The sequence below is a fragment of the Sceloporus undulatus genome, chromosome 2, assembly GCF_019175285.1.
Source record: "Sceloporus undulatus isolate JIND9_A2432 ecotype Alabama chromosome 2, SceUnd_v1.1, whole genome shotgun sequence".
NCBI lineage: Eukaryota > Metazoa > Chordata > Lepidosauria > Squamata > Phrynosomatidae > Sceloporus > Sceloporus undulatus.
The window spans coordinates 303,991,022-304,003,182 of NC_056523.1; the positions used below are offsets into that span (position 1 = coordinate 303,991,022).

Genomic DNA, 12,161 nt, shown 5'->3' on the forward strand with positions numbered 1-12,161 from the left:
TGAATTCCCCTATCCCCATCTAGAGCACAGCAACTTCTCCTCAGTCTCTTGTGCCTGCATAGCATATATTTCAGGGAAAAGGCTAAGATAACATCTGCCTGTTTTAATGAAAGAGGGCCAAGATAGCTAATCAATGTACATGCAATCTATCAAAGCTGCATGCTCTGACAACTCCAGTCCTCACACACTCCACTTATGTGTACCACAGACAGGCTAGTTGTGAGACCAGCAGCAAAGGGGTCAAGTGTTCAACACACGAGGAAATGAAAAGTATTTGCTTTTTCCTGGTTCACCAGTTCATCAAGCTCACTGCTTTAGGAGGAAGCTGCTTACACTCCTGTTTACCCAGCTGGCCATAAATAGGAGGTACTTACCACTGTGTATGTGTGTAAGCATACTATATTATAAAAATGTAGGGTAATTATGTACACTGGATATAAACATAGAACCAATAACAGTATGATTCTTTGCATCTTTCTGCAAAAGTTAATACAACCGACTTTCACAGAACTTACTGCTAAGTGCACATAAGACTGCAGTTGATCAGCAGTCATAGTACATAGGAAGCTCTATTACACTGAATCAGAACACTGGAACATACACTGTGTGTATGGGCCTTCAAGCTGCCTGTTGACATACGGTGATCCCATGAATTTCATAGGGTTTTCTTAAGCAAGGAATACTCAAAGATGGTTTCGCAAGTTTCCTCCTCTGAAATATAGCATACAGCAGCTAGTATTCACTGGCAGTCTCCCATTCAGGTTCTAAGCAGGGTTGACCAATCTAGCCTTCTGCTATAACATCTGAATAGGACTTACTCTCTAAAATTCCAGCAACATTGTTTTCCAGGCTTACCTAGGAATACCTGCTATACTCTAGTGATCTGCTACCCAAGTAATAAATAGGTATGATCCTGCTTACCACCAAACTCAGACAAAATTGGATGTCTCATGGTGATACAGTGGCATATTTATTCAGAAGTATATCCAGTGAGTTCAAACTGTTAGTCTGAAATGAGAAATTCATTTTATTTTATTTATTTTTCCTCCCCCTTCTTTCCTCTTTTTAATGCTGCAATAAGCTAACACAGCTACTGCTTTGAAAACTACTCCAGAGTATGTATACACTGGGCTTCTAGTATACACCATCCTTATCTTTATGACCAGGAAAGTCTGCAATGCAAGCTTTGCCAATGTTGTTCATCTTCTGCATCTCATACACCACCAGCAGCAGTAGAAAAGGTATAAAACTGTATCTCTGTGCAGCAGAACTGGCTCATGCAGACTAGACACCTTTATATAATCTGTTGCCTATTTTTTTCACTTTACTCTTCTTTTTTTCCTCACTAAAAAGCAGTGCCCTTCCCTCTATGAAATTATAGAGCACCATGAAAGCAGGAATGGTTAGAAATCTGGAGCCATGTGAAGAGAAAGGGTGAAGTCAGAAACCTGTCTGTTGTGTGGGTCACTATAATTCACCTCAAGAAGTAAGTGAGAGTGGTTGCAACACTGATTAGCATGGCTAAAGTTTCTCTCACACATTCAGTCACACACATCTTTCCCCCCTTTTTCTTTCCTCTGCAAACCATCCTAGGGCCTTTTGCAGACAGAAATACAGAGCAATGACAGAAATGGCTGACAGCAATGCCACAATTGCAACAGCACCATTTCTAGCTGCTCTAATTACAGAAATTGCTGCCAGCATTGTCTGCATTTATTTATTTATTTATTTATTTATTTATTTATTTATGAGTTCCCCATGCTAACAAATTGCATTCAAAGAGTCATAAAAACAAATAAAAATAAATGTAAATAAAATATTATATAAACCAGATTTAAACCACAACTAAAAATGCATCAGTTACTAGAAAATGGAACCAAAGCAGTCAAAGCATGTTGTTAACTGCCACTGACTTCAGCTTAAGGAAACCCTGTGAATAAAAGTCACTCTGTCATGAACAGCTCTGCTGATATCTTGCAAACTCAAGGCTGTGGCTTCCTTGATTGAGTCAATGCACCTGTAATGTGGTCTTCCCTCTTTTCCTAATGCCTTCTATCTTACCAACCATCACTGTCTTTTCTAGTGAGTCATATTTTCTCATATGTCCAAAGTACAACAGTCTCAGTTTAGCTATCTCAGGCGCGTTCCGGATGGGCCCTATGGGGCGCTGTCATTACGTGCAAGGGGCGGGGCTTCCTGATGCGCCTTGCTCCTCGCGCGTAACGAATACGTCAAAATGGCGGCGCTGCATACAGATGGGTGCCGCCATTTTGACGTCGTGGACACACAGCAGCCGGACGTTGCGCGCCGAAAGTTGTGCTGCGAGTGCGTGCCTTGTGCCTTGCAGCGCCTCTTCCGGGGCGCAGAAAGAAGCGCCATTTTGGCGCTTCTTTCTTGTTGCGCCCGGGAACCGCGCAGTTTGGCTGCTGCGGTTCCCAGATGCAGCAACTGGCAGCGGCGCGAGACCACCCGTTTTGAGTGGTCTGTAACGCACCTCAGTTTCTAGCCTGAGTTCAGGCTTGATTTGCTCAAATCAAATCACAAACAAATTAGCCACGCAAAGCTTCCTAAAACAACCCAGTTTAAATGCCTAGCTGTGTGAGAAAGCCTTTGCTTGCCAGTGGAAGCAGAACAGAAAGAACACAGCATAATCTCCTACAGTATGAAATTCTAGGGAGTCCAATTCATACATAAAATTTGCTCTTGCAAGTGCATTTCCCCGCTAGTAAAACTGTAGTACACTTGATCCTCCACATTTGTGGTCTTGACTATTCATGGATTTGATTAAGATGTTATCTCTAGGTATTTCTAGGTGTTCCAATGGAACTCTGTGGTCAGTGTCTGCCAGAAGACATGCTGGAAGACCTAGAGATTCCTAGACAGGTGTTCTCTCAAGTAAAAAAAAAACAGTGTTTTTTCCACATTCACAGCGGTCCTGTGCCCCTAACCACAATGAATGTGGAGGCCCCATTGAACACAGCTTGGGGAGGGGAACTTATTTTGTCCCATATCTCCCAAAATCCCTTAATCAGCTAAGGATTCTGAGAGCTGTACTCTAAAAAAGTAATGTTTCCAACCTCAGTTGCAATTCATTTAGGAATACAAACTGGGAAGTGTCTTTTCCAAATCTCAGAGAGGAATTCATTGCATGGACCTATGAAAGCCAGTCTCTCAGACTCGTTCCCATCTCTGCAATATGGGTCTGTAAAGATTACTAAGATAATAGAAATTAATTGCTCTATACATTATAGAACTGATGCATAAATGTGAAGTATTATCAGCATGCTATTATATGAACTGGGCCAAGTATGGCCTTGATTTGAAGCAAGGATCATTACCCATTACAAGTACAATGAATGAGGTTCTGGCTAGTAACCATCACTAAGCGTCAACCCTTAAATATATTAATATACATCATCATCACCACCACCACAAATCACTAATCCCCATCTGTGCATTTGAAATTTTGAAAGGAAATAGTCCAGTTTGAGACCACTTTAACTGCCTAAGCTCAATGCTAGGGAATTCAGAGAACTGTAGTTTTGTGAGACATTAGGGCGCGTTACAGACCGCCCCTTTGGGACGGCCTGTAGGCGCGCCTTCCCCCGGTGTATCGGGGCCTCAGCTGCCAGACCGGCAGCCTCTGAGGCCCCAATCCGCCGCTTTGCAGGCTGCGGGGAAGCGGCAAAAGGCCGCTTCCCCGCAGCCTGGAAAGGGGTGTCCTTGGGGCTTCAAGCCCCAAGGACACCCCGCGGCGGCGTAGAGGAGGAGCCCCTTTCTCCCTTGTGTTGCTCGGCGCAGCCGTCTGAAGGCTGCGCCCAGTGATGCAAACCAGGAAGGAGCTCCGAAACGGAGCTCCTTCCTGCTCCGTGCAAAAGGTGCATTAAGCGCCCTCGCACAGAGCGATAGCGTCACATCCGCGCCGCCTCATTTGGAGGTGGCGCGTTCATCACGCCATCATGGCGGTGGCTGTGTGGAATGGCTGCCGCCATTTTGTATGGACTCAGTCCATACTAGGGTTAGGGGGGTGCGGAAGCACCACCCCTTCCTAATCCTAGTACGTACTGAATACATACTTTATGGCGGTCTGTAACCCGCCTAAGTCTTCTCTGTCAGAGAGCTCTGGGACCACAACAAACTACAATTCCCAGGATTCCATAGCATTGAGCCAGTGCAGCTAAATCAGTATCAAATTGGATTATTTCTGCACTGTGTTTTGGACCTTAGTCCCTGCCTTAAACTATCAGTCATTTGTATAAAGCATATTTACAATTATTGATGAGAAAGGCAAATACATTAACTTCTGTAGTTACAGAATTTAATTGCAAATGCTGTTTGAAAATGTTTCTTGCTCAAAGTGAAAAGACCTTAGCTCCAAAATATATAATTGTAATATATAATTGTAACGCCATATGAAAACATTTTGCAAAGCTTGCTTTTTCCCCACTTGATATAAACTCTTTTATAGTGAAGCCATATATCCATTTGTATTTTGGATTCATAAACTTAACTAAAATCCATAGTTGAGTTAAATCTATTTAAATCATTTATGTCAACAGATATCTGGGACAATTCAGCACATGCCTGCTCAAAAGAAAACCCTTTTGGTTTCATTGGCCTCCATTTAAGGAACTGCACACACAGCCCAGCTGTGGGCAATAATCCTAAAAAGACTTACAAAACAGTATCCTACCAAACTCAGTGGGACTTTCTTGTGAACCAATAAGCTTAGGATTGCCAGCTGTGCATACTTTTGGTTGAAGTTGCATATGTGCCCCATTGAAAACAGAGGGCCTTATATCTTAATGAACAAATTTAAGACTGTACTGTAAATCTATTGCTTTAACTCTGTTTAGACTATGCTGTTTCAGATTTCAGTATAAGAAAATTATCTTTTTTTTTCTTTCACAACAGTCTGTACTCTATTGGATTTCATCCATTCAAAAATCTCAACTGGAGATTAAATCATAATTTTATAAGGCCCTTTCTGTTTCTCCCTAATAATAAATATAAAACCATGATTGCCATAAAGACATAGCAAGGTAACTGATACACAGTCTTATTCACATAGAGCTATTTCATAGGAAGTCATTCTCATTAATGTATTCAGTCCATCTTCAATGTGGGCATTATCTGTATCAGTGGTTGCTGCCAACTCCAGTGACAAGTGAATCTGTTCAAGGTTTTAATCTGAACATACTTTAGGGATAAGGTTTAGCACCACTGAAAACTGCTTGCAAAGTTCAACCTGAAATAAATCACAGAATCATAGAAGGATTCTATGACACCTCACTGATATGAAGGCCACCAGCTGCCAAAGACATGTGCACCTAAAATTGGAAAGAATGCTCTGCTGTTCTCTTACATTCCAGTTTTGTATCTGGGAAATTAAGATCTTGCTGAAATGGAATGGAATAATTTCCAATTTAGTTCCCTACAAAACTGAAACATATGGCATTTTTCCACTGGAAAAAAATACACAAGAAAGGGAAAAATGTGTTAAGAAAACAGGATAGAAAAGTCATTTGGCTCATATTTTAATGCACGAGGCTTCCATGTTAGTAGGGCAAAAAATCTATTTCAGGTTCCAGTCTAAACTTTGAAGGAGACACCCATTGTGCTAAAACTACTTAGGGATTAGACTTTAGCACTTTAAAATCTGGACTAAATTCAAGGGTATATATTCTCTCTCTTTCTCTCTCTCTCTCTCTCACACACACACACACAGAGAGAGAGAGAGAGAGAGAGATGGAAGCAACTAGTTGCCAGTGTCATCCTGTAAAGATACTGAAGTTTGTACTAACAAACCAATTTGTCAGCTATCCTTATCAAAAATGGAATTTAAAAAGGCATACACTGTGGAATCCAATCACATTAGGAAGATTTTGCTACTCCATTTTTGCTTCTCTGATTTGTACAACTTTCACAAAATTGCTTAATTTTCTTGCAAGCCTTGTCAACATTATATTGTGAAACTAGTATGTTTTGTTTTATTTTGGTTTGTTTTATTTGGCTGCATTTGTATATATTTTCATGGTTCTCTTGCACATTACTCTGAGTACCATTTAAGGTGGAAAGCACCTCTCAAAATGTTGTATCAGTGACATAAATCAATAATATCTTATTTGGTCACTATGAAAAGCAGGAGGCTGGATAACATGGGTATATGTCTAATCTATCTGAGCTCTTCTTCTGTTCCTGTGTATGCATACAGACACTGAAGTATCCAGTTTGAATTGAGTAAATCCAAGCTCACATCCATCTACAAAGCTCAATAGGATATGGGCAATTCTTAGTTCAAGGCCAATTTACATAGGAAGATACTGCCCAGGATGTCTCTTCTTAAGACTGCTCAGTATTTCAAAGGCTTACAAAACATGCGCACCTACTTCAACATGATGTTTTTTTTCAAGTGACTTTGGAAGATACAGCAATTCTATATATGATTAACCTGTGATGGCATGTTCCCACGTAAAAGTAATCACTGTGGACATCAAGTGATGAATATGCAATGACAACCCAGACCTCAGCCAAATCTCTATATAAATAGATTTTAAAAATAACTTCATGCAGAGCACACCATGAAATCTTTAGAGCAAGGCTGTGGTGGTCTATGGGACAATTTTCTGTCCCTAAGACCTTCCAGGGGCTGCACAAACAGCCAAAAAATCCCACCCCAAAAATAAAACAAACCAATCTAGACATGACCAGAATGCCACTCCTGGTTTTAAAAAAATGGGCAGGCTTAAAAAAAATGTTACACACTGTAAGGGAGCCTCGATGACGTATAAAAGATGGATTTATGGTCCCGGAGGCTTCAAAAGAAGCAATTCAGTCAATTTTTGCAAGGAAAAGAAGGTATGGGTAAGTCTGGGGTGGCTTGTGATGTTTCTCCCTCAAAAAAAAATAGATGTATAGTTTTACGAATACAGTGGTACCCCGGGTTACGAATTTAATTCGTTCCGCCGCTGCGTTCGTAACCCGAAAATCTTCGTAAGCTGAAAAAGCCATAGGCGCTAATAGCGAAAGCCGCGATTTCGTGCGAAAAAGCGCCGAAAAGCACCAAAATTTTTTTCGTAACCCGAAATAACCTTCGTAACCCGGAACAGTTTTTTTCAATGGATTTTTTTCGTAACCCGGAAATTTTGTAAGGCGGCGCATTCGTATCCCGGGGTACCACTGTACACCTTATGCTGTTCATTTTGCTCTAAAGCAGAGAGTCAGAGATGAAAGAAGATAAACCTTCTATTACATAGGATCATTGCTACAAACTAGTTCCACCCTCTATACCAAAGCAGCAATGACAATACGGTACTCTGCAAAAACAACAGAGTCCTGTGGTAACGTCTAGCCTAAAAAATTTATTATGAGTTTGCACAGACTGTAGTTCATTTTATCAGACCCATGAAATGTTATCCTGAGTTTCAGGTTTACAGACAACACACATTTATGAGTGTGGTCAGTGAGGTCAAAAGGAAGCTAAATGCAGAAAGTACTGATAGTGACAATTGCAGTAATAACATTGGTCCTTCACTAAGCTGCTGGTGATAACAGAAAAATCCTAATGCTAGACAAACCAAATAAAGTAGCCTTTACACTAGAAATGAGAAATCTGTGGCCATCCTGATGTTGGACTCCCACTTCCAACAGCCCCCAAAGGTAGACAATAGTCATGGATGATGGGAACTGGTGTCCAATTGTGGAGTGCCAAAGATTTCATACCCGTACTCTCTACTGTATAGGAAAATCACTCCAAGATCTGGCCTTTTCCTTTCTCCTTTCTTTTCTTTCCTTCTCTTTTGTGTGTTTCTCTGGCATGCTACCCTAACACCTGTAGAATGGACCTACAATTCCTAATACTAGAAGAGAAGCACAAAGTCCCTGAGATGTAGCAAGGTTTCTTTCTCTTTCAGAAATGTATCAGACTGAGCTTTGCCCAGCACACCTGGAACAAGATGCCACATTAGTTGATACCACATGAGCCTGGGACTGGGTGTTATTACAACAACTCCTATAGGAATTGGTAGGAAACTAGATTATGGCATTCATGCATTCATAATCAGCATGAGAGCCTAGCACTACTAAATCTTAAACAATTCAATCAACCACTATATAAGCACACCTTGGATGCAGATCCAGGAAACAGTGACAGTGCCCTTCATTTTTTTTGCAGTAAGCTAAACTGTAGGTTCACAGGCAAGACAGAAATGCTTTTGAAACCTTAAATGCTAAGAACAAGTATTGTCTCGTCCTTTGCAAAGTCAGGTGCATCAACTTTATCTCACTGGGGAAAAGACAACGGATTTACTTGTATCTTAGTGCTGCATCTATTAATAAAAGTGCAATACCACCTGCCAGATATGGACCACAGGGGCAGAATAGATGAGACACTGGTAAATGCATAATTGGTGTTTGCATGCTTTAAAAAAAAAACACCCAGATATACAACCACTAGGAATGTAAATCTAGTCAGAGCAGTACCATGGGAGTTGCTTAACTTTTTCCCCTCGGGCCAGCTTTCCCAATTAAAATAAGCTTCCCTGGTCTTTTTTGCCTGCTTTGGTCCATAAATCTTTTCCCCTTTAGATGAGAAAGTAGTAGACAGGACAATATTTTATATCATCTTCTGGAATTTCCTTCTCAGGAAGTAACAATGTTTTTTTCCTGCACTGCTTCTACAAAGATTCTGTTTCATGGATACAAATTACTGAAACTACCATGAAGCACTGTTCTGTATCTCAAAAGTGATCATTAGTTTAATGGCATTAGATTTAATTCTACAGTAGTTTAGACAAGACAATATAGCAGGGGGGGAAACAATTTAATTTCTCCAGTGAGTACAGTAACCTTTTCTTTACACTTTGAATGTCCCTAGGCATTGTAACAAAGTGGCTATTCCATCTACTTGGCCACATTATGCTATAACTTTTTTTAAAAAGCTATTGTAGGTGTTTTTTTTAAAGCACACAGAAATGCATTCAATTATGTAAAGACTTCTGTAGCCATTCCAGTAACCAGAAGACTTCTGTACTTATCCCAATAACCAGGAATGCTGAATAATTTAAATGTGTGTCATAGTTAATTGGTTCAATATTTGGTTGTTGCACAAGTGATTGTTTTGTGCACTATAAACTTCACCGGGTTATTTTTTTTTTTAATTTCAGCTGTCTGCAGCATTGACATGGAAAACGCACAGTATTTACCTATGGCTGTCATCTCTTTACACTGTGCTGTACATTGATAGGGCTACTGAAATTTGAGTGATGAAGCATTACAAACGTTGGCTGCTCTGCCTGACTTCTTTTTTACACCCACATCAATTAAAAACCCTTTTACATGACCAGGTTTTTCTACCCCCCCCCCTTTTCCCCTTCACATTTCCCAAAAATAACTGCATGCCAGAGCAAGACAAGAACAAGTGAAGGCACAGCAAGGAAGAGCAGAACTCTTGATCAATGAGTGCTGATGACTAATCATCACTCCCCACCTGTTCCAGACCAATATCTCTTCCAAAAGAAGACTCAAGGCATCTAGTAATTCCACTGCTACCTTCAAAAGAAAGGGCCAGAAGGGAGGGGGGTAGTTGACATTCCTAATTTATAACCGTGTGGAAACGACAGGGAGTCATAGGTTATCAAGCTATCTTTATTTATAGTCATACCTTTTGGATCCTCCGACGTAGGTGAAGGTAAAAGTGGAATCAGCGTATCTGAAATCTAAACATAAAAGAGGCACATTGTTATCAACAAACATCTAGGGTGTGTTACGTCTGGTGTATAATGCCTGCCATGTCCCCTTTTCTTTGCACTCTTTCCCCCCTGTCCAGAGAAACTGGCTCTCAAAGGCTTTTTGTCTCTGGACTGAATCTCCCAGCACCTGGAAGGCCAGAAAGAGAAGGGGCCCACCCACATGGAGACCCTTCCATACCACCTGAAATGAGGATGACCACCACATCTTGACTAAATGCAGGGCTGCAATTAACATTATCGATTATTTCTTTCTTTCATTCATATCATTTGTAACACCTTTGCATAATGAAGAAGCCAGCGGGGTTTTGAAAGCCTGCAACATGTCTATCGTGCATTTTGGTTCCCCCAGTAAAGGTCTTCTTATAAATTATTGATTTTTTTATTATCAGAATGTTAACCAAAAATTTATTATCAGACCAAGGAGTTGATAGGGAAGTAAACATTTTTATGGATTTTGTGGATTTTGGATGATATGGTATTTTGCGATACAGCCAACACAGCCAGCTACCCCTGGAGATCTTTCCCTCTCCGCCACAGATATAAAAAGGGGGCTTGATTTAAGCTGGCAACAGTAACAGTCCCCTAACAAGAAAAAGAGCCACTGATCCTCTCCCCTGCTGGCCCCTCCTCGCAACAAGTGCCTGGGTGCTATGGCAACACCAGCCAGGTCCAGCCTCAGTGGAGGCAACAGGCAGCAGAAACCCCCCAAATAACAGGCCTGCTGAAGGCAAATCCAGCATTATGATCAGAGAGGAAAGCAGCAAGCAAGATACTGAGGCATGGCATTGATTCCATAGGAGAAAGGATCGCCAAAAGCACAGGAGGATCCAAACCGCCTTTCCTTGCCAAGGTGGCCACAAGAGAGACTGGGCAGAGGCAAGGAGGGAGAACAAAGGCAAAGCAGCCACATTTTCGGAGCAGAGAGAGAGGACCTGGGAGGGCAAGAGGCTGTTCTCTGGAGAGCTCAACCCTCGGGCCACTCGGGCGGGCGGCGGGGAGAGCAACTCCTGCCACTTAGGGGCCCAGGGGGCTCCGGGGCCAGGAGGGTCTGGGTGCCAAGGGGCAGGGAGAAGGGGGCACGGTCTGGAGGCTGTATTTAGCAAAAACAGCAGCAGCAGCAGCAGCAGAAGAAGGATACTAAGAACGCCTCGCCCAAAGGGTGGAGTGTGGGGAGAAAGGGCAAGGCCAGGCCCATCAACCTGTGGGGCGGGAGGCAGCCACCCTCCGGAGTTGGAGAAGGCAGGCATTTCCGGAGCGGAGAGCCCAGACTCACCTGCAAACAGGCAGTCCTTCTCCGCCTTGCACGCTTGGAGCACAATGTCAATATCCTTCTGAATCCGCTCTTGCCTTGAACACATCCCCATGAACTGAATCCCTGGGGGAGGAAGAAGGAGAGAAGAAGAAAGGCAGAAAGAAAAACAAGGGAGGGGGCGAGGGCAGCCTTTGGCTTTCCAACCCTAACCCTCTCCAAGCCTTCCTTTTCCTCTTCCTCCTCTTCTTCCTCCTCCTATTCCTCTTGTCTTCTTCTTTCTCTCCTTCCTCTTCTTCTTCCTCTCTCCTTCCCTCCTATTCCTCCTCCTCCTCCTCCTCCTCCTCCCTCTCCCTGCCCGGGGTCCTCCTCTGCCAGCGTTAGGAGGCAGTCCCAAGATGGAGCTGCTGAGGGCGAGGGGCGAGGAGGAGGAGGAGGAGGAGGAGGGGAGCCCAGGGGGCCGGGGCGAGCGCTGCCTCCTTCCCGCTGCCTTTGCTGCCGCAGCCGCCGCCGCCGCCGCCGGGGAGGCGAGCAATCCGGGCCAGACTAGGCGGCGTGGGCTCGGGCATGCCCAGCTGTGCCCTGCCGCCCGGGCTGCCTTGCCTCTGCTCCTGCTGCTCCGAAACAAGTGAGCGGCGGCGGCGGAGGAAGGATGCTGGGGCCAGAAAGGGATAGCAGTCAAGAGAGGCTGCGCTCTCGCTTGCCTCTCTCTCCCTCAGCAGCGCCAAGGCAAAGAGCAGCAGGAGCAGGAGGGCAGCCTGGCAGCCAAGACACACAAACGCCACAGACCCACAGCCACACGGAGAGGGCGAGCCTTCTGCAGCGACGCCAAGCCGCAAACCCCTCCTCCTCCTCCTCCTCCTCGCCTGTGCCTCCGCTCCCAGCCCAGACCCCCGCCCCACCGAGGAGGAGGAGGAGGAGGAAGGCTCAGGCCCCAGCTCCCCTTGCCCTCTCAGGCCCAGGGCCGCCTCAGGGCCCTCAGAGCACCATCTTCCTCCTTCCCCCCCCCCTCAAGCACAGCCAACCAACCGCCCAGCAGAGCCAGCCTGGCTTCCCGAGAAATAGGGAGGGCAGGCTTCCTAGTCCTGGGCCAAGAAAAAGCGCCGGAAATAAAAGAACCTAAAAGCCTTCCTCTCAGTGCCTCCACATGGAGGGCATTGGGA

The 12,161-nt window shown here is 43.9% G+C and overlaps 1 protein-coding gene across 1 annotated transcript in view; it reads right to left on the reverse strand.

The window, feature by feature from the left end:
- The window catches only part of PARP8 (poly(ADP-ribose) polymerase family member 8), a 256,876-nt gene extending 244,995 nt beyond the window's left edge, over positions 1 to 11,881 (reverse strand). Inside the window, exons 1-2 of the mRNA XM_042454520.1 lie at positions 11,023 to 11,881; positions 9,662 to 9,716 (exon numbers count right to left, since the gene is read on the reverse strand). Coding sequence (XP_042310454.1) covers positions 9,662 to 9,716; positions 11,023 to 11,113 — 146 coding nt within the window. The 5' untranslated portion in view covers positions 11,114 to 11,881. The remainder of the gene's footprint in view (positions 1 to 9,661; positions 9,717 to 11,022) is intronic.
- Between the last annotated feature and the right edge of the window lie 280 nt (positions 11,882 to 12,161).